We start from the raw sequence: 22,698 nt of genomic DNA on the forward strand, positions 1-22,698 counted from the left end.
ATGGATATAAGCGTGGTCAAACAAACAGGGAGGAAAGCCCTGGTCATAGGCATCTCTGCTTTCTTTGTGCCTCTGATACTCAACATGGGGTTTGCTTTAGTTCTTCAGCGAACGGTCACGATGGAACCAAAATTACACAAGTCCATAATCATCATAGCTGTGTTTCAATCCATGAGCTCCTTCCACGTCATCGCGTGCCTCTTGGCCGATTTGAAGCTCCTCAACTCAGAGATTGGCAGATTGGCTGTGTCTTCTTCAATGGTCAGTGGGGTGCTCTCTTTTGCTTGCCTCAGTTTGGCCTTCGCAACAAGGCAAAGCTCAATTGGGAGAAATAAATTTAGCCTACCCTTTATGGGGATAAGTGTGTTTTGCATGTTTATTCTCACAGTGTACATTATGAGGCCCATCATGTTATGGATGGTTGCACAAACACATAAAGGAAAACCATTTAAAGACGGTTACATTTGCTACATCTTTATCATGGTTATGTCTTGTTCTCTCATTGGAGAGGTTATGGGCCTGCATTTCATGCTGGGCCCAATGATTTTGGGCCTGGCAGTACCAGAAGGCCCACCGTTGGGATCAGCTTTGGTGGAGAAACTTGACTCATATATCTCCTTGATTCTATTGCCAAGCTACTTTGTGTTCGGTGCTGCAAGGATCAATTTCTCTTTGATAAAGATGAAGACTGTTTGGGTTGTGGAGCTCTTGACTGTGAGTGGCTTTTGTGGTAAGCTCATAGGAACTGTGGTGCCTTCACTCTATTGCAAAATGCCTGCTGTTGATGCATGCTCATTAGGCCTCATCATGAGTGCTCAAGGCATCATTGACGTTATAACTTTGCAACATGGATTGTTCCTCAAAGTAATTATATCTCCACTCCACCTTTTTAATTATAATTTACATGTGTGTGTGTGTGTATATATATATATATGCTTGTTCATTTATGCTTAATAATTATTTGTTTCCAGTTGATTGATGAAGAATCCTTTAGTATCATGGCTCTATCAGCACTTGTCTCAACTGCAATCATAACCCCGGTGGTGAAATTCCTATACGATCCATCCAAGAGATACATGTCCACCATGCGAAGGAGGACAATTGAACATGCCTTGCCCAACGCCGAGCTTCGAATGCTGGCCTGCATATACCAAGAAGACAGCACCCCTCCCATCATCAACCTTCTTGAGGTCTCAAATCCAACCCCAAAAACCCCCATTTTCTTTTATGTCGTTCACCTCATCAGACTCTCTGGCAGAACTGCCCCAGTCCTCATCACACATAGGCCAGGGAAAAGGAGTGCCAGAACTTTTGAGTCCCATGACTCGGATCGTATAGTGAATGCCTTCAGATTATATGAGGAACATAGCTCTGGTGGTCTCATAATGAATGCCTTGACAGCCATTTCTCCCTATGCCACAATGCATGATGATGTTTGCACCTTGGCATTGGAGAAGAGGACTTCCATGGTCCTAATCCCATTCCACAAGCAATTCAACGAGCTAAGTGGCGCAGGGGTATTGGACAATAATCCTATTAGGTCTGTGAATCAAAAAATTCTTCGAAATTCCCCATGCTCGGTTGGGATTCTTCTCGATCGTGGTACCTTGAACACCAACGTTACTATTTCATGCAAAAATTCGTACAATTTCGGGATGATCTTTGTAGAAGGACCTGACGACCGTGAGGCATTGGCATATGCTATGCGCATGGCGGAGCACCCTAATGTCAGCCTCACGGTCATTAGATTGGTAGACCATAATATGAAACACAGTGTGCATAGAGATCACGATATGGTCCTAATCAGCAAGTGTAAGACAGCAATTTCTGGGAGAAAACAACATGTTTATAAGGAGGAACATGTTAAAGATAGTGTGGATATGATCAATGTGATCAGATCAAATTCAATGGAAAAATTGTATGACCTAATTTTGGTTGGGGGACGTCACGATAGCAATTCACCGTTGTTCATGGGACTCACAGAATGGAATGAGTTTCCCGAACTTGGGTTCATCGGAGACATGCTGGCATCTTCAGATTCCAATTGTGATGTCTCAGTGTTGGTGGTGCAGCAACAAATGCTTGGAAGTGATCGACTGATGGTATCTGACAGCAGCTTTAAGTCCAAAGGGAAAGAAGGATCGTTTTCTGTTGTGGATATGCCTCGCGATGATAGAGTGCACCCAGTTGATTATTAGGGACAAACATGTACAGTAGAGAAGGAAAGGGAAATTTGCTTTTGCTTTCACTTTTTTGCTTAACTAGGATAGCTTTGTACAACAATTCTGGTTATATAGGGTTATTGAATATGAGCTAGCTTAGCTATAGAGATCTGTTTCTTGTAAGTTTTTTTTGCTCTTTTTCTCAAATTGTATAAACCTTGTAAATTATACTTTTTGTAGAAACTGAAATGAAACATATTGAAGTACAGAATTGCTTCTACTGCAATATATATCAATCTAATTTTTCTACCTAGATTTCTTATTCATTATACACACACGAAAATTTTCGTTTGATTTTATATCTTTGGAAAGCATACGAAAATTATGAGTACTGTTGTATGTACCATTCATCTAATTGAGGTAGATCTCGACTTTGAGATCAACAATATGAAACCTGGGAAATCATTTTTATGTATACTCTTGTCATTCGAATATGCAAGTGGACTAAAAGTTTATTGTGTGTTATATTCCCCATCCTCTTTCACCCCATATTTCAATTCTTGACCAATATCTTTCTCCCTTCCAATAGATTATATAGACTAAAATTCGAAGGTTAAATAAGTTTCATATATATTTATTAAACGTTTACACAGCACAAATTACAATTTAAAATTGGGATCTTAGACCATTGATATCCTAAACAACTTTGTGCCCGACAATAAAATGGTACAAAGATGAATTAAAGAACCTCTATACCACAAGACAAGATCGAGGAAAAGGCCAATTAAGAGATGATTGTCAAGTATCTGTAGGGCAACAAAGGCAGGAATTGAGGACTAGGACCCACCAATTCCTATCCCACCACCAAAAGAAGCAAATAAAAGGCACACATTGCTATCCAAAAAGCAAAGAAGAGAAAAAGTTTATATATATTTAGGAAAAATCCAATATCAGTTGTGACAAAATGATAAACATTATGGGGTAATAAGAAAATAGGGCCAAGCAATTAGCAAATAAACCACTGGCCCTCAACTTTTGGATGTTGAGTTCTTAACAACTCATGGGGACAGGACAGATAGGATGCGCTATAGTGCTAGCTATATTCCCAAAACCATGCAAATTAAAAATGTTTTGGAATCCCAAGGAATTAATCTCTGTATTAATTAGTTAATTGGTTATTTGCTCTCACAGCTGATTGCATAAAGTCTCTTTGGAAATTGTTAAGCTCTTAATTACCCGTGGGCAATTGGTGATTCTACTCATGAATATGAGTTTAAATCTCTCTCTCAAAATAGCAAAGGATTCACTGATCTAGTAGTTTGCAGTAATTACTCCCCCAAACAAGGTCTCTTTGTTACATTTTCTAGATTCTCTTAAGTTGTTTTCTATAAGATGAGTAATCCTCAATGACAAAAACAAAGTTCAAAATTTTGAATCCCTAATCAGTTTTATTCTTCATTGCTTCATAATAATTTAGGCCTACTTTTGAATTTCATGTATTTCAACAGATGAGATATTGCCAAATCTCAATTTATTTTCATTTAGAAGAATGAAACAACAAGAATCAAAATTTTATTTTTTAATCAACAAATAATATTCGAATTTGAAACTTCTTTCAATATTAAGAAAAGATACAACTAGATTACGAGTTAGTTACAACTTCTTATTGAAATTGAGACAATGTAAGGTCAATTAATTTAAGATTCTTACGGTGTGAAACAAGAATAATTAAGGTTTGGGACAATATAAAGTTAGACTCACCATTGACAAATGATATTGAAACTCAACCCCCAAAAACGCATAGAGAAAGCCATTTTCAGTTTTTTAACTGACTAGATGTCTCCCATCCAGAGAGATTCACCCAACTTCTCCTCCGGGAACTGGCGACTAGACCCGTGAACTTGTCCAAACCAATGCTACAATTAATCTCTTGGCTCAATGCATGTTCCTTGGGATCTCATCTCATTTTTTCTATTTTAATCAATTATGTGTTTAATTAAAATTAAATGCCTGGCGAGGTCTCGTTGGTCCAAACCCACATCTCACATGCTTCCCCATGATTAATTTCCCTAAAAATATTTACAAACTCAACTGGTTAAACTGAAATCTTTGATCTAAAAGAGCTAGAAACTGATGCAGTACTTTTGTGGTCCAAAACTTAATATATAAATGTCATTTATGTAATATTTTATGGGAATCCATGTGATGTGAGGACTGAGTTATACGAAATAGGTTTAGCTAAGAAGATTTGCCAGGTTGGTTTTGCATTTAAATTTATGTAGCTTCAAGATGTAGCCATTCAAAACTTTTGAATTTATGCTAATAAAATAATATGCTCATAATAATATAAGGGTTGGAGCTCATGTCCTGCATATCAAACACCTCTCTCTCTCTCTCTCTCTCTCTCTCTCTCTCTCTCTCTCTCTCTTCTAGGAGTTTTCCAGCATTTCACGCAAACTGTTTTAATAAATAAAAGAACATACCATCTTTCTTTTTTTTACATGTATTGTGATTTAAGCTTTTGTTGTTTCAATATCAGTATTCATTGTTTTTTTTAAGTATATGTAACTAATCTGGTCAACTAAGATGATGAAGAAGAAGAAGAAGAAGAGAGTAATTGCATGATATATACTATAATCATTTGTTGATTAATCAATTTGTGAAGCCAATGGGTTAGGTTTAATTAGGAATAAATGTAGAGCTCACAATCATTAACCCTAATGAAGACATATATAATTTATTATTTATATGTATTTTCACAAGTTGTTACCCCGATATATTCCCTCCATTTGTTGGCTAATTAAATGCTTTTACATGACTAGCATGCATATTACGCACAGATATTATTATGGAAGTTTGAACCCATAACTATTTAGAAGCACACTAAAAGCCTGAGCATATTTCACTAAACATCAACTTTCTTTTCCTTTCCTTTTTCTTTTTTTAACTAAATTCTACAATCAATTATTTCAAATAATAGTATAGTATATAATAATGCATGTATACATAGCTGCACTACAATACCGCGTAGATGAACTGATATGCATGCCAACTATTCTCTGCTGAAGTCAAGTCACATATGATATATATATATATATATATAGGATTAAAGTAAAATAATGAATCTGGCAATACTGGCCAATGACTTTGGTATTGTAATGGAATACATAGGAAATTATGAGTCAGTCATGGAAATGGATCTGACTAAAACACAATCAAATTTCTAGCAATATTATTTTTTCTTTTTATATAAATTTCCCGAGAAATTAATTTTTCATTTGGACAAATTATGAGAACAGATCAATTTTCAGCTGGCCTTCAATGAAAGTATATGGAATTATGGACTGCAAGAAAGCAACTATTTTTTAAATTTTATACATGTATATAAATTTATTTATTTATTTATTTGAAATGCCAAAAAGCTCAAATTAAACACACACTTCAATTCAACTATAATGGAAATTTTTCTCTGTTTATTTTTTTTGTTTTGGCAATAGGCTGCCCAGTTATTTGCTTCTGCACACACAACATGAGATCGATGAGAAAAGAGAGAAATAGAAGAAGAAACATATTTACTTACAAACTTGAAGGTGTACATACAATTGTTTTCGTAAAAACGTACACTTCTTTTCTATCTCTCTCCCTCTGTCAAGACTGCCAGTGTGCCATGATTTTTCAGTTTTCTCGAGAACCAAACAGATCATGACCTCGTGAACACTAAATTTAATTCTGAATCTGCCATTACTATACGCAGACCCAAAAAAAAAAAAAAAAAAAACCAGCAAAACCACATTTTATCCACAAGAGAAAATACCAAACCCCCCCATGTACCCCCAAAAAAAAAAATACCCCCCCTCCCATCCATCACCGGAAAAAAATTTGTTAGTCTTCGGTGATGCTCTCGAGATGAGGCCGCCATACTGTGGCCCGGCCGGCCCGGCGATCCCGCCGTGACGAAGACTTCTTTTCAGTGACAATCTCCATTAAGTAGCGGTCGGTACTTTCGGTGTGGTTTTTAGTGCTCTTTTTCGACGGCTTCTTAACGCCGCTAGTCTTACTCTTCTTCTTCTTCTCCGGTATAGAAGAAGTCGGGATCAAGAAATAGATGCTGCCCCGCTTGAGCTCCGTCTCCGGTGAGAGTATCAAAATACGACGAACGACGCCTTGGGAGCTGGGTTTGCTCAGAACGTGATTTGGGTTCGCTTCGAGGATCTCACCGGCTGTGACAGAATGCGAGATTTCTTCTACGTAGCCATTCAAATGGACGATCCGGATCAAGTCAAGAGCTCCGCAGGGTAGCACACAAGCCAAACAGCACCTTAGACTGTTGCCCATTTTAGATTTTTTGACCTCTCACTCTGTTTTCTGGGTTGCTCTGTTTTTTGGGTTGCTCTGTTTTTGGCTGCTCTGTTTTTTCTTTGGTGTTGGTTTGGAAGGTTGAATTGAATGCTATGGAGGGGTGGACCGGCTGTGTGTTATATATAGAAATATTGACATCTAATAAGAACAGAACAGAGCTAATTGGGTTGAAAAATGACCAAATTGGCCTCTTGGTGATTTTTATTTTATTTTTTGGGTTTTGGTCTTCTTCTTGTGTGGGATTGGGTTTGGGTGGCCCTTGCTTCCGTGAGCTAATTAACTTAAGCCGCCTTCTAAACAATTAATGATGTGGGATTACTTGCATTCACCTTTGGGAAGTGCTTAAGAATTAATGAACCTTTTGGGAAGTGCTGAAGCTAGCTAGGGTTTCTTTGTTTCAAAGTGGAAGCCAAAGTTGGTCAAATTGGGCGTTTTTTCTTCTTTTGTTAACTGATGTGTAATTGACAATCAAATATTAACTGAATTTAGTATTTTATGGACAAATTTGTAAATGTCTTCAAAAGCTAATTCGATCAATTGTTTATATGTGACTCAAGCGTTATAATTCTGACAGTGGCTCTACAATTGTGAGAAAAAAATATATCGTAAATTGTCTCTTGTGCTACATGTAACACGTGAATTAGCTTTTGCGCTATATGTAAAATGTGAATAGTCTCTTGTGTTGCATATAACATGTGATTCTTATCTAGTTATACGTTAGTGCCTCTAAAAGAAGGATAAAAAGTTTCCGCAATTCTGCTTCATTTTTAGGAGGTTAAAAAGATAACTCATAAAAATGACATTCAATATGAGGAACAATATACAAAATTGAAAATAATAGTTATTTAAAACATTTTATTTTTATATTATTTTTTGAAAAACTAGTTTTTATTTCTTTTCCCTTTTTATTCTTCACCTCTATCCCCTCTCGTCTTTCTCTTCAATCAAAAGACAAACAAAATAATAAAATATTTCTTAAAAATTCATTAAAATCTCATAAATGCGGTGATTTGTTTATCATAAGAAATGAAACACTAGCCATGATAAAAGAGAATAAGCAAACCAATCTTAGCTAACAAGATTAACGCTTAATTAGGGTCTTAAGTACCCCCTATCCTTACCTCTACCTCTTATATAATGTTGAAGCAAAAAAACAGTATAAAGACCTCCAAGGGTGTATTTGGAAATATAAGAAATACGAAGAGGAGTTGTGTATGTGGCTCCCACAACATGACCCAATGACGAGTCGATCGCGAATATAGGCATTAAGATTGGAAACGACAGATTTAAATAATGGCTTTTGGCTTATGCTCAAATTATAAGTGATTAGGTACGGAATGGAAATTGTAGAGTACAAGCTTTTATTTTTTGAGAAAATGATTATCCTACCCTTACGTGAGCTGACCAATTTCACAGGCTCATATGATTGGTCCAGTCTGGCCTCAGTCGAAAGCATAACAGCCCATTTGTATCGAGTTGTTTTTTTAATCTCTGAGACTTTATTGGTCTGTGACATTGTTAGCTGCACTGCCGGTGAGGAAGTTCTTATAACTCAGGACCCTCTGTTAAGAAAAGGCCAGAGAATCTAGCTGTCTTCTTAGAACAGGTGTCTTTTATAATTTTCTTTATATATTTTTTTTCTTAGCCAAATATGTGAATGCATAGCTTAAATACTAGAATACCCCTTTCCAAATATGTGAATTAATAGTATAAACTAGGTAATGATGTAAGGAAATATGTACAACTTGAGAGATCACTTGCAATATACATTACCCTCCTCAAAATCATATCAATTGTATGATGAAATGTAAGGAAATATGTTAGAATTTATGATCAGTTAAAGGATTCGATTTCTTTTAATCCCTAACAAATGATTAAGTCTTGAGCTTGTGATTAACTCTCCATATCCATGACTTGAGCATTAGGGTTGTTGAGCTCGTCTTTCATCAGAGTCATCAGGTTATGTAATTATTCACAAGAAATTTGTAGTTCATCAAGTAGTTAAAAAGCAATTACTCTTGTATTACATTGTTTAATTCTTTTCTCTCTCGAATCGCTTGTATAATAAAAAATATAAAATAAAATCATGCTACTATTCAACCATGTTCATCAATTAGGTGAAAACATCCTTCAAATTAGTGATGAACATTTGTCATATAGGGCTCAGTACAATGAGGTTCAGTGCACTTACTTTATATAACTCAAATCAAACCCTAAACCTCAACCGGCCAAATTAAAGTATAGCTGAACACAAACTCGCACATTACATACAAACTTGAAGTATCACAACATCCTAGATGCATCAATCTTTTTAGTATTTCTTTGTCACCTAGTGCAATTGTTGCTCGAGTATCTCGCAGTAATTTTATATTTGAACTCAGCAAAAACCATCATATGTTACAAATAATATTAAATCAATTACTAATGCAAACAAACTACATGTTCTTTTCCTTGATCTCCAAAATAATAATCAACAAGTCCCCATGGTTTTTTTAATTAACTAGCTAGTTAATTAGTTGCCTTTTCGCACATATATACTAGCTTTCAATAACGATTTTGTAGACGGAGTTGATGGAAAATGGTAAAGTGGGATAATGAATACGGTTCTGGAGGGTTTAGTGTGCAAATTTAAGTTTCATAGGGTAAATGAGATGAGACCAACATTCGAGTCTAAGGAGGAAATTATTTTAATAATTGAAAATGGACTAGTCACTCCTAGTATGATCTCAAAACATCAAATATTTTGTTGGTAGCTGCAGATGGGTATGGCAAGTACAAGACTAAATAATCTAGTCAATAAGGTACTTCAAACCCTAGCTAGCCAGTATATATGACAAGACAAGTGATTAGAGTATGTGTCTTTGCTCGTGTGGATGGTTTGTAATTTTGCATCTTATGCCACATCAAACAGCTTGGATTAGGAAGCTTCATGGCACTGACGTTTCAGGCACCGACCTTAACATAAACGAAACTTTACAATAATCGATTGCTAATAAGGGACGCACGAGGCATGCCATAAGATTCCCGATCGATGTGGGATTCAATCTAAAATTGTAATTATCCTCAAACCTCAACATGTACACAACAAGACTGAAGGAGGAATTAGAAGAAGCCATCCATAATTGAACAACGTGAGGCAACTCTGTCTTTACACTGAAGCCAAGGTGGAAGCACAATTTATTAATCAAAGACTAGTTTTTTTAATTATTGGGTTTAAGTTAATCATTTTATTAATTGCATAGTTGATGAATAATCATCATTGGTTTTAGAGTACGATTGAAGAAAGCCTCTGCCCCTAACAGCTACCGTAGTCCTTTACTATCCAAACTCCTCCCTTTGTATTACCTGCTCCCACCACCACATCTTCAGCAAAAAAAACTTATATAAAACGGGGATTACATTGTTTTGCTATTATCAACCAATTATCACGTATAACATAACATGATTGACCGAAATAGCAAAATAATAATGTCATTCCCATTGCACACAACCTTCCGAAGACATAGAGCCAAAAGTTATTTATATAATTAATGCTTCATATACTTTTGAGAGACTTTTAATTAGTGGTTGCTATCTCTAGGTGCATATTTGATAGCTGGCATTGTTGTGGGATTGTTGCTCAAAGCTATACAATATTTGATGGATTATACAAATCTTTTGGATTGGTAGAATTCAAGTTCAGTTCATTGTATCCAAGTCTCGAACGCCCAATTAGAAGTACATAGAATCTAAAAAGTGATTCTTTTCAGTTCCCAATTGGTGTTCATGGATTAAATTGGGATTACTGTATTGAAATTTGTTGGGTTTTAAAAACAACACATTGCAAAGCCCAATAGTACAAGAGAAGTAAATCAAAGTTAGTTTTTATACTCACTGATGTGTAAAGGGGCATATATTTTATGTACATATAAGTACAACTGAGAAATGATATTTTTTACGAGATAATTTAACATGTTAATTATATTATCGTTTTATTAATTTGAGTCGTTAATGATATAAAATTAGGTTGGTCGTCTGACAAAATCATAATATGTCAAACTATATGACAAATAGCATTTCCTAGCTATTACTACTTTGGGTTGGGTTCCTTCAAATCTTATATCTACTTGAAAACTATAACCCCAGCCAATGGATTGGCAATAAGTAAGTTAGGCATGTAATAATTTCAAAGGAGAATTGGTCCAAGCAAGTAGCTCCAATTTTGGAACTGTCTAAATCATGAAGGATTTGTTAGAAAATGTATCGCAACATGATCTCTGAGTGCTAGCCAAGGCTACCACTATATGGCTCATATTTCTCATGGACCCATCTTCATATTCGTGGTCTTAGGCTTCTGGCAAGAATTTCAGGTTTAATTAATTATAACAATAATATCTGTATTGAGACGCATTAGCCAGAAGTTTTTTTTAAAAAAAAAAAACACTAGATGGGTCCGTTTAGACTTTTATTTGGACTTAAATTTCAAGGTTTTTAAACACCTCTCAATTCGAAGCAATTCGAAGCACGCAAAACTCAAGGAGCTGTCCACTTCAGTTTTAAAACCACTTTGTCGAATCATGCACAAAATGACATATTATTATGGAAAATACCAAATCGAACTAACATGATTTTGTTGGAGAGAGGGGACGACATGACATGCATGGCCACTAGTTTGTGTAGCAGTAACACCAAATTACACAGGTCTAAATTAGCACAACATTTAAAATGACAATAGAGTAGTGAGAAAATATAAAACGTCTTCTTTGACTTTGTCTTTTCTTTTCATTTTGATCAATAATTGTTATAGAATCAAAATTGATTTGTAATAGCTTGTTATAGTTACTTCTACAATTCTACTTACCAATTAAATGAGTTCAGATTCTTTGCTTATATTATTGTATCGATGCTATACTCGCATTCAAAACTACATCGATTTATACTTGTATTTAGTTTCTTTGCCCAACGTCAACACTAAACTAAACCCTAGAAGCTTAATTTAATTCCTAAAAGGACATTGTTTTGAATAAGAGTAATGCAATATTAACATTCCTATTTTCAAAATGACCTCCTAATTAACTTGGTGTCATTTTCTTTCTTATTAGAAAAACCTGCTAGATCTCTTTGGCATACACCTTGAGATTTTTCTCACCAACCAAAACTTTTTGAACCAGCGAATATCTGTTAGTTCAAATTTCTGCGGATGAAGTTGTTCACTTCGTCAAGAGGTATATATATACTTTAGATTTTGAAGATTTCGTCTGCAAAATCCTTATAAAAAATTTTGATTGAAGGAATCCACAGTAGGTGAGATATATATATACTGTCTCATATGCATGCATGTAAAAAATAGTTTATAATATAAAATGCACGGATGCATGCAGAAATTTTATTTGAGTTTAAATTGATTGACTACCACTGCCAATATATTCTCTGCTTCATATTTCCGGATACTGACTATTGAGCAATAAAAATTGTACTAGATTAATTTGGTGGTTGGCAGCATTTCCCATAAAAGATCTTCAACGATTGACTGCAAATCAGTGGCGGATCCAGGATTATGTAGCCAAGGGGGCTTGAGAGGATGGGAAGAGGGGCTGTGGAATTGGGAATGAAAGGTTTGGAGAAAATGAATCTGTGCTGCTGTGCGTGCTGTTCTGTAATCTTTTTTTTTTTTTTTTTTTTTTAAAACCTGGCCCAAAACGACGTCGTTTTGAGGCCAGGTCAATTAAAAAAAATTTGACTGAGCCTTGGACCAAACGACGTCATTTGGCAAGGCTCGTTTTTAAAAAAAAATATGCGCAGAGCACGCGCACAAGGCGCAGCGCAGGACATTTCGTTTGGGACTTTCGTCGAGCACTTTGTGTGCATACAAGGGGGCTTCCAGCAGCTGTCCAAGGGGGCTTTCATGGAGTCCCTTGCCAAATTTCCAGCCTTCCAAGGGGTCGTCCGACCCCTCTTGTCCCAACGTGGATCCGCCACTGCTGCAAATGCAATGAAAATAGAAAACACACTTGTAAGGGGCAGGTGCAATTTTCACTTCTGATAAGAACTTTTTTTCTTTTTTTTTATTTTTTTTTTTCGAAGTTACAATTCATTGCAAGCCCTCAAAGAGGTAGAGAATAGTACAAACAAAGTCAAGTAAAAGCACCGGCCATAAAACTAACAAAAAACAAACATGAATAAATTTAGCTAAATTAATACAGTATAGTATGAAGATTATATTTCTGAGTCAAAAACTAAAATATCAAAAGCCAATAAAAAAACATTTAGCCCACAAAGCTGATAAGACCTTCTCTCTCGCGAAAAGCTTGTAACTCTATTAATGGACTATGGAGCCCTTTTGGACTTTAACCCGATCTCATCCTATGTACTGTGGAGCAGATCTTTCAGTCCTAAATCAAATCCAACCCATATAACTTCCAAGTTTTGTGGCCAATCGAACCCAAGTTTGTGAGGTGATTTGTTGAACTGGGCTACTTTCATTTGTGTATGCCATAACTGTAGCCCAGCTTTTGAGTCTAATTGGTAAGCAAGGTCAGGTCAGACTAAGCCTCTTGTTCCGTTGGATCAAATTAGTTAGCCGATAGATCAAATTGGTTAGCCTGATCCAACGATTAAGAGATAGGACATCATCTAAGGGTCATATATAAGGCCCTCACTATAGAATGACTCCTTCACATATTTGTAGACGCGGATTAAGTGAGTTGGCCAGAGAAGTGAGCCCACCCTTTACACCTGAATTCGAATTCTCCTTTCCGTAAATTAAATTATCACTTGTATTTAAAAGAAGGAAAAAACAATCTTGACATAACTAATTTCCCTTATCCTTTTTTCTTTTCTCTTTTTGAGCAATACATTTAGATATACCTTGGATATTTCATTTTCTTATTATAGATGAGAAAATTCTACAATGTGCCTGGTGCATGGATGCGCCACCTATTATGGACCATTGGATGAGTAGTTGGGGCACGTGGGGTAATCCACACCGTTGATTGTTGGTTATCGGTTAAATGGACAAAAGAAAGAAAGAAAGAAGTTCTAAATTCTATGTTGTTGTGTCCCTTCAAACCCAAGAGAACCTATGCCTCGACTACACGAAGGGTAGACGTAGCAGAGCATCACAAAATGAGTGGAAAATGTCATTCACAAACGAAAACAACCCATACCTAACCCCAAAATACAGAAGAAAAAAAAAACCAAAAGCATAATCCTGCAACAAATTACTGACAAATTAATCAACCTGCACCACACTGTAAGTCTATATATCCTTCCTTTCCACTAATGTTTCAAGAAACTTACATATATAACTTGGCCTCCATGTCACGTTTCTACCTTCATCTTCATTTTTTGTGGCCAAATTAATTCTTCATGGTTCCATGGTTCCATGTTTCTCAATACAACACTTTGATTTGATGGCCTTTAACTCTATAAATCCAAAAGATGCTGCAAAAACAAGTGAAAAAAATGGCACCCACAACACTTTTTCTCATGCACATTTGGTTTTGGATCACATGCAGTGTCAATGCCACAAGGCCTTCACCAAAATTCCCAGCCATTCTAGTCTTTGGTGATTCAACAGTGGACACTGGCAACAACAATTACCTCAAAACAGTGGCCAAGGGTAACCATTTCCCCTATGGTAAAGACTTTCCTGGTAAAGTTCCAACAGGCAGGTTTTCTAATGGAAAACTTGTCCCTGACTTCATTGCCTCCCTCTTAAAGATCAAAGAAGCCGTTCCTCCTTTTCTTGATCCAAGCCTTTCAAACAACGACCTTGTCACCGGTGTCAGCTTTGCGTCAGGGGGATCCGGATACGATGATATAACTGCTGCCGTTGTCGGGATCATACCATTTTCAGAGCAGATTGAGTTGTTCAAGAAATACATTGTGAGAGTTGAGGGGATTTTGGGGGAAAAGGAGGCTGACAAGTTAATTAATCGTGCACTTGTTATAATAAGTGCAGGTACCAATGACTTTGGTTTCAATATCTATGACATACCCACAAGAAGATTAGAGTTCAACATTACTGGGTACCAAGATTTTCTGCAGAAAAAGCTACAAATGTTCATTAAGGTAAAGTATGATAAATTCCTACCCCTTTCACATGCAATTTTTATTTTTATTTTTGCATGTGATTCTGTTTTTTTTTGTCAAAGCTGTAATTTGGAGCTTTCAGAAAGATCTTAAACATGTGAAGCATCTCATCACAAGCACATATGTGTAACATCAAGCCTTTTTCAGAAATATATATTGTATTCAACATGTACTTATTATTAATTTACAATAATTTTTCATGTCTATTTATATATATATATATATATATATATGCATGTAGGAACTGTATGAGCTTGGATGCAGAAAAATAGTAATAACAGGGCTTCCTCCAATAGGCTGCCTGCCCATACAAATAACTGCAAAATCTGGAAATCCAAAGAATAGAATATGTGTAGACAATGAGAATTCAGATGCCCAAATTTACAATCAAAAGCTTGCAAAACTATTGCCCAAGATACAGTCACTCTTTCCAGGGAGCAAAATTGTCTATGCAGATGTCTATGAGCCGTTAACTGACATGATCAACAATCCACAAAAATTTGGTGAGCAAAAGTTATTTTAAATTATTAATCTGAGTTTAAATATGATTATTAAATTATTGGTTCTTTCTTGTGCATAAAGGTTTTGTGGAAACAAAGAGAGGCTGCTGCGGTACAGGGCTTGTGGAAGCAGGGCCTCTGTGCAATGCATTGACACCACTATGTGCCAATGACTTGGAGTACTTATTTTGGGACAGCATACATCCCAGTGAAGCTGCCTACCAGTACATTTCTAAGTACTTGGAGAAGGAAGTCCTTCCAAAGCTTGCTTATGATCATCAATCACAGCAGTTGATTAGTCTATCCGCTCTAACAGATCATCGATACTGATAATGAACTTCTCCGTTCGAGTTCCATATACCTTGTGTGATTTCATTTCCACATACATCTGGCTTGTAAAGTCATTTACTTGATTTCTATGCAACTATCAAGGGAAAATGGAAATTGCCAATATTAATGCAGCCCAATTAAGTCCACAAATTTCTGTATTATGTTGATTTCTTGAAGTATGAATATGTAAATGTGGGTACTTATAATGACATCAAGAAAGCTGTCATAAAAGTACTTCTTCTAACTGGTTTTCTACGCCAAAATATATCTTCCATAAACCATTGTCGGGTTTTGGCAAGTGAGTTGCTGATGAAAGTTGCAGACAAGACCTACCACCCCCACCCCCATCACCGTCAGGAACCACCATTTTTCTTTTGAATTTGAAGGGTTTTTACAAGTTGCCAAGTCAGTGAACCGAACAGTCTGCGAGCACAAGCAAAACCTGGCATTGTCATTTCTTGCACAACTTATTGAGATTAGGCACACCTAGAAAGCAACTTTTTATAGTTATTAGAGCATCTACAATGAACTCTCTAAATCACCATCTCAGACAAATTTTAGGTGGGAATTGGAAAAATACAACTCTTACCATACTCCCTAAAATAGAGAGACCTCTTATGACTCCCTATAATTTAATGAGTATTTCAAACCTTTAATTAATGCTAACTATTATTTATATTATTTTTAATAAAGATGGACCAATTAAAAAAAAGATATAACATTTATTACTCCCTAAATAGAGAGCATGATTGGAGTTTAAATTTGATAAAGAGCTCCTAAAATAATTTTTATATATTTTTAACTTAAATTTAACTGAAAAATAAAGAGCATGATTGTAAATGCTCTTAGTACTTCCTATCCGATAATTATGACATATTTACTTGTGAATCAAAGTTTCTCTTCGCTTACTAATAGATGGTTTTCAAACCCGAAAAATACTATGGGTCATGTAAATTAGTTGCAGGAATGTGTTTAATCAGCAGAGACAGCAAAACAGCAATTGCTATGCAACAAAAGAAAATTACGAGGACACCAAAACCTATGATTTCCAATGAAAATAGTAAAACCAAAACTTATGAGATTGATGACAGCACCAATCTATGGCATTCACAAATAAGAGGGGAGGGGGAAAAGGAAAAACTGTACTACACACAAGCAAACATCTAGAGTACAAGGTGGTCACAAGTTCTTTCGGACCATTCGATAATACATAAACAAAAATTTTCTTGTAAACTTCCTTTTTTGAGTACATACAGACAACCATTACTAGCAGCTTAAGCTTCTTCACTTCCGGCCAGCGCCGGCGGATCCTCGACTGCCCCGAAACAAGTCGTTAATCTTAGCCTCGATGTCCTCATTAGCATACTTAATGTACTTGTCATGCCTCCCGATTTCTGGCACATTCTGAAACCTTCCGATAAAGTTCTGATACGCCGGCAACAAGATTTTCGCTAGGGCAATTCTCAATTCGTCCCTGAGCTGATCATCGAAAACGACCCAATTGGATTGAGTTTTACAGATCTCATCGAAGTATATGTTGAACAATTTGAGCTTCTCTTTCATGGACTTGACAGCAACATTGGGTGCCAATGAGCCACTCTCAAGCTTCAACACTCCCAACACCTTACTCCATGAGCTTCTCTGGTAATTCACATGGTACTGCCGGACTTTCGCAGTGTGTTTTCGGATCCAATCGTCGCCCAAAAGCGATCCTAATTCGCTGTCTCTCACTTTCTGTACAATGTACCTCGAGTTGTTCATCATGAAAACATAGCACAAAGCAGGGTCCCTGTAAATCTTCGACTTGGCCTCTAAATTGCTCTCCAAAAGCTCCATAATCCATGCCATTTGGACTGACATCGAAGAAGACGAGGATCGATCATCGACCTTGGGCTGATGAGAGACCGCAGTGCTGTCCTCGAAAACTTGCTCGAGCGTCTGGCGCGATCGGCAAGCTGCTCGGAGATAATTCATCACGTATCGAGTGATAGGATGAAGTCCGCCACCAGGAACTGGTGTTTTGGCGGGATCGCGACTGATCAGATTCTCTAACTCCATGAAAATGCCTCTGATAGCTTCGCCTAACCTTTTCCAAATCGTCATCGCTTCGTTCCTGAGAAACAAACAGTACTGATCCGAAAACACGGACTCGAACTCAGACATCAAATCCCGCAAGCTCTCGAACACGTCTAGAATCTTGAACAATCGCTCCGGCGATCGGCTTCCGATGGCGACGGCGTCGGCGAAGTTGAGAATCTGAATCGTCGAGCCTCGACAAACCTCCATGAACGAGAGGTCGGCAGCAGAGGAGAGGCCGTAGAAGACGCGATCGCAGAGTCTACGTTCGCTCGGGAACAGAATCCGAAGCGCTACGTTGGCGGATTTGATCCATCGCTCGATTTCGTCTTCGAGGTCTTGCCATGGCGTCTTCTGAACCTCTTCGATGCTCAGCTTCTGCAACCCTAGCCTCGACAAGCTCTCCTCCAAGAACTCCCTCCGGCAGCTGCTGTACACGTGCGAGCACTCTTTCCCGAACCCCGCGGTCACCATGCGCTTCGCGATCTCGTGGAGGTCGTTGATGGTTCCAGAAGGAAGCGCATCGATCACGATGTCGTAGTCCCCAATCGGCTGCGCCGTAGGGATCTGGTGGTCCCCGCCGTTTCCGATCATCTCCTCTTCCTCTTCGTCGTCCCCCGAGTCAAACGACAAGTTGCCGTTCGACTCGCCGCGGTACGCGCGACTGAGTTCGAGTGACTCGCCGCCGCGTTCGACCAGGGACCTAAACTCGTCCTCGAGGCGGAACATGGCCTGCTGCATGAGGTCCTCGGCGCGCGCGAGGCAAACGCCGACGGACTTGTCGACGGCCAGCGGCGTCCAGTCCCTGATTGTGGCGATGAGCTCGTCGATCGAGTCCAGGAAGGCCGAGGAATCGGCCGAGTCGGACCAAATCGGATGGTCGGCGGCGACGTACTGGGAGATCTGACGGTCCAGGGACTTGAGCGTCAGTTCGAGAGCGGCGCAGCTCCGAGGGCGGTCCTCGTCGTCGGAAGCCAATTTCTCGCGAGAGAACCTGCCGTCGAAGTTGGAGAAAATCTGCAAAATATCGTCGGCCATGTTGTCGTTGTGGCCCAGTGTCTTGGCTATGTGTCGGGCCACGGCTAGCAATTTCTCCTCGCCGTTCTCAGCCATTTTTGGATGTTGAAACAAAATCGGTCGTCTTGTGTATAGAGTTAGTGTTAGAGAGTCCTGTAGGTGTTTGATTTTAGGTCAGTGTAGGGAGATTTTAGGGTTACGAAATTGAGAGCAAAAATAGGAGGATGGTTTTGATTCTCAAAGATTTCATAATTTCATTTTGTTGTAATTAATAACCAAAAAGCCAAAAGCCGTGAAATGGGGGTTGCCGAAGTTGAAATTGAATAGTATTATTTAGAGGTTCGTGGAAGGTGATTGGAAAACACGCGGTTTGGTGGTGGGGGGAAGAAGAAGAAGAGGGAAAAGATATTTGTGGGCAATTTTTGCTTGGTGGATTCTCTTGGGGCCCCTTTGGATTGGACTTTTGCATTTCTTGGATTTTTTTAATTTTCTGGACTGCTTTTTTTAAATTTGAGTGAATGGAATGGATAAGAAAGAGTGAGAAGTGGGGATGTTTGTAAATGTAAATTCAGTTGATTAAAGTAGTTTGTATGTTATCGTTTTCATACACTTTTTTATCAGGTTTAAATATTTTTTTTCGTATATTAGAATTTTTTTTCTTATAATTATAAATATATATATATGTGGTGTGGTGGAATTTTAAAGTGGAGAAGGTTGAACGGGTTTGGAGCTTTAGACTTTATTTGGATTAGGACAAGTGAAGTAAAGCAAAAGTAAAGGGGTTTTTGTTGTTTCGGGGTTGGTCTAAAGCATTTTATTTTATGGATGACTGGGATTTAAAAGACGTGGAGACCGCCACTTGAAAAATCTGGACGGCAGGGTGTTGCTTTACTGTGAGCTTATCGGGTTTATTTAGAAATAAAATAAAATGCCACGTGGTGGTGGGTAGAGTGTCTCAGCTACGAATACAGTGGACTGTCTCAGGTTACGCGTTTAGCATTTAGTTTTAGACCAGCTTCGGAAGTGCACGCTTTTAAAGAAAACCAATACAAATGGCGTCCATTCTCTCACTGTATATTTATTAATTAATGTAGAGACGTTGGGGGTTGAGGTTTTTATTCACTCTCTGCACTATAATGTTACGGCTGCATCGTCTTCTTTTCCCAATTAATGTCATTAGTAACTGCTCGTGCACTCGCTCGTCGGGCCTAGAACCCTTGTTCTGATCTATCTAGTAATGAACACTTATAACCAAAGATTCAAATATAAAAATGCAGCAGAGTAAATCACTGAAAAGTAAGATACAAAAAAGATAAATGGCAAGAATATAAAGTGCAATTAAGATTAGGTATAATAAAATTCTGGAAGTTAAAGATTTCTCTATTCAACTCTAGCATAATAACAAGTTAAAACGAAAGTTAAAGATTTCTCCATTTAGCTATTTTTAAAAGAACAAGTTATAATATTGAAGAAATTGGAGATTTCTCTTATCCAATTTGTACAAGTCTCAGATGTTTATAAGGAAACTAGACTGACTATTTAAACAAGAATCATACCATAAAAATGGCAAAGTAGATAAACGCATGAGTTGTCAACTGGTTATCTGGGCAGCAAGTTGGCTATTTGAAAATCTTGAAGTTTATTTAAGTGTTCACAAGACGTTGCGTATGATTTTGGAGAGAGAGTCATTGAGTGTTGATATAGAGCCTCTATATTTATAGGTAGAAAATCTTTAACGATGACATTGAAGACTAGATGATAACACTTGAGTGTTGTCCAAAGTCAAATGCCGATTTGTCATCGTGAGTCAATCCACAGGTAGGAGAAAAAATATCTCAAACGAAAACACTGGTTTCAAGGGATATTCCTATTATTTGTCATCTTTTCGCAGCTAGAAAATCAATCGAAAGACAGTTCCTCGTCAGTTATCTAGCCCGTTTTCTTGCTGAGAGAGATGGATGTGAAGTCATTCTTAATGGTGAGAACCATCTTCAGACCGCCACGTAGGTCAATTGGTAACGGTTACCAATTTTCTAACTTTATGGTGTGTTTACTAATCAGAAATTGAATTCCACCTATGGAAGATTATTGCGTTTACTTCACATCAAGGAATTGAAAAGTAAATAGGGCCTATACAAAATTAGGAATTGAATTCCTGATTTTGGAGGAATTGAATTCTTGAATGGGAGGTGGTATTCTAATTCATGGGGAACTAATCTATTAGGAATTTTTTTTTTTTTTACCCATTATTCTCACATAATTTTAAAATTCTAAATTTGTCATCTACTTTAACCTAACAAAGAGGACATTTGAATAATTAGTATCATTCTTACTTCAATTCCATATGATTTAGTAAACAACTTCAATAGGAATCCGAAATCTAACTCCCCTCAATCCATATGGTTTAGTAAACAACTTCAATAGGAATTCGAAATCTAATTCTCCTCAATCCAACTCCTCATCAATTCAATTCATCATAATTCAATTACGGATTAGTAAACATGCCATTAGTGTGGGTTAAGATTGATGTCTTTTTGCAATCTGGACTTTTGAGTGGATTTTACCAATTACTGGCTCAAATCCAAAAAGATCCTTTTTGTTAGTTTTGAAAGGAAGAAATTGAACTTAGGTCTAACGTAATTTTATTTGAAAAACAAACCAACTTTGATCCATTTTCCAAATATGGTATCAACGTGAAGTCTCCTGATTATCGAGAAAATCTCGACACTATCAGATGAATCTCAGAGATATCAAGTAAATCTCGGAGATAGAGGGCAAGAAATTGTTTCATCCCTATTTTTTCAAGACAATGGCTTGTCTTGAAGAATGGGTTGTCTTGAAGAAGAGACACATATGATACATTGGTGATGAGGCACTATTTATGGCCAAGACCTGATCTGTCCACGTGATATAATCCATAAGAAAATAAAAAATAAAAAATCACCCATCCTACGTGATTGGCCAAGCAACGCAACACACAAAACTCCACAATATAATAATCACCGTCCATCCCTTTATCCACGGCTACAGATTTTCCAACCCCAAAATAATCCTATATAACCTCTCTTTTTGGTATTTACCATTCGACCCAAATAAAATCTGCAACTTCCTCAAGTCTCTGAAAAAGTCTCGCCAGTCTTCTTCAGTCTTCTTCCAATCGTGCGCCCAAATTTCTCTCGTATTTACACCAATGTCCTCGCCTCCCCCGATCCCAATCTCATCCCAACAATCCTCCCACAACCCCCAATCCTCCTTCACCATCCCGATCCCATCCCTCCGACCCATCCTCACGCGCCTCTCCGGCCTCTCCGGCCTCTCCCGCCACGCGCTCTCCAACAGCCGCCCCTGGACCGAGCTCATCGACCGTACCGCCTTCTCCAGACCGGGCTCGCTCTCCGAGGCCGCCTCGCGGGTGCGCAAGAACGCCGCCTACTTCCGCGTCAACTACCTAATCGTACTCGCGGTCGTACTCGCCTACTCCCTCATCTCCCACCCCTTCTCTCTCCTCACCCTAGTAACCCTCTCAGGCGCATGGATCTTCCTCTACGTGCTTCGACCGTCCGATCAGCCTTTAGTGATCTTCGGCCGCACGTTCTCGGACACCCAGGCCCTGTTCGGGTTGGGCCTCGCGACGCTGATCGCTATCTTGGTTACGAGCGTATTGTCGCTTATTCTGACGGCGGTGATGGTGGGGGTAGTGATCGTGTGCGCTCACGGTGCATTTAGAGATCCCGAGGATCTGTTCCTCGACGATCAGCAGCCGTTGGCTTCCGGGTTCACTTCAATATTCGGCGGTGGGGACCCTTCGTTTGGTTCTGCGAGTGCCAGTGTGATGTCACGTGTCTAGGTTGTGATGGTAGATGGTCGGGACTCGGAAGACGTACATACTGCTTAGCTACACAGTATCACACTCCCGTGGGTCGGGTCATAGGTGCTTAGATCTGGTTATAATAGGGATATTCATTACTTAAAGATAATTTGTTTTGTTCTCTCAAGTTTGCATTTTTCTTTGTTTCGTTGATGGCAATTTTAATTGTATCGGATTTTATTAATTCTAATACCATAGCCTTTTTTCTTTTAACATACATTAAGGTCACTCTAATTTAAGTACATCCAAATAGTTTAATTAAAATGTAAAATTAATTAAGTACATTTTATTTAATTACCAAAAATACCATTGG

At 37.9% G+C, this 22,698-nt stretch overlaps 5 protein-coding genes across 5 annotated transcripts; 3 read left to right on the top strand and 2 right to left on the bottom strand.

Annotated features, from left to right (window-relative positions):
- LOC18773011 (cation/H(+) antiporter 15) lies at positions 1 to 2,198 on the top strand. The gene is made up of 3 exons (XM_020565071.1): positions 1 to 261; positions 511 to 864; positions 972 to 2,198. Exons 1-3 carry the CDS (start codon positions 1 to 3, stop codon positions 2,196 to 2,198), a joined length of 1,842 nt encoding a protein of 613 aa, XP_020420660.1.
- LOC18773742 lies at positions 5,716 to 6,995 on the bottom strand. Its single transcript, XM_007206024.2, has one exon. The coding sequence runs from the start codon at positions 6,495 to 6,497 to the stop codon at positions 6,045 to 6,047; it is 453 nt and encodes a 150-aa protein (XP_007206086.1). The 5' UTR covers positions 6,498 to 6,995; the 3' UTR covers positions 5,716 to 6,044.
- Positions 13,785 to 15,679, top strand: LOC18774930 (GDSL esterase/lipase At2g30310). Its single transcript, XM_007206765.2, has 3 exons — positions 13,785 to 14,573; positions 14,836 to 15,097; positions 15,177 to 15,679. The coding sequence occupies exons 1-3, from the start codon at positions 13,941 to 13,943 to the stop codon at positions 15,422 to 15,424; spliced, it is 1,143 nt and encodes a 380-aa protein (XP_007206827.2). The 5' UTR covers positions 13,785 to 13,940; the 3' UTR covers positions 15,425 to 15,679.
- LOC18772815 (exocyst complex component EXO70B1) lies at positions 16,446 to 19,286 on the bottom strand. Its single transcript, XM_007207981.2, has one exon. It carries the CDS (start codon positions 18,611 to 18,613, stop codon positions 16,709 to 16,711), a length of 1,905 nt encoding a protein of 634 aa, XP_007208043.1. The 5' UTR covers positions 18,614 to 19,286; the 3' UTR covers positions 16,446 to 16,708.
- LOC18772072 (PRA1 family protein B1) lies at positions 21,264 to 22,602 on the top strand. Its single transcript, XM_007205811.2, has one exon. The coding sequence runs from the start codon at positions 21,708 to 21,710 to the stop codon at positions 22,362 to 22,364; it is 657 nt and encodes a 218-aa protein (XP_007205873.1). The 5' UTR covers positions 21,264 to 21,707; the 3' UTR covers positions 22,365 to 22,602.

The sequence above is a fragment of the Prunus persica genome, chromosome G6 (assembly GCF_000346465.2).
Source record: "Prunus persica cultivar Lovell chromosome G6, Prunus_persica_NCBIv2, whole genome shotgun sequence".
Lineage (NCBI taxonomy): Eukaryota > Viridiplantae > Streptophyta > Magnoliopsida > Rosales > Rosaceae > Prunus > Prunus persica.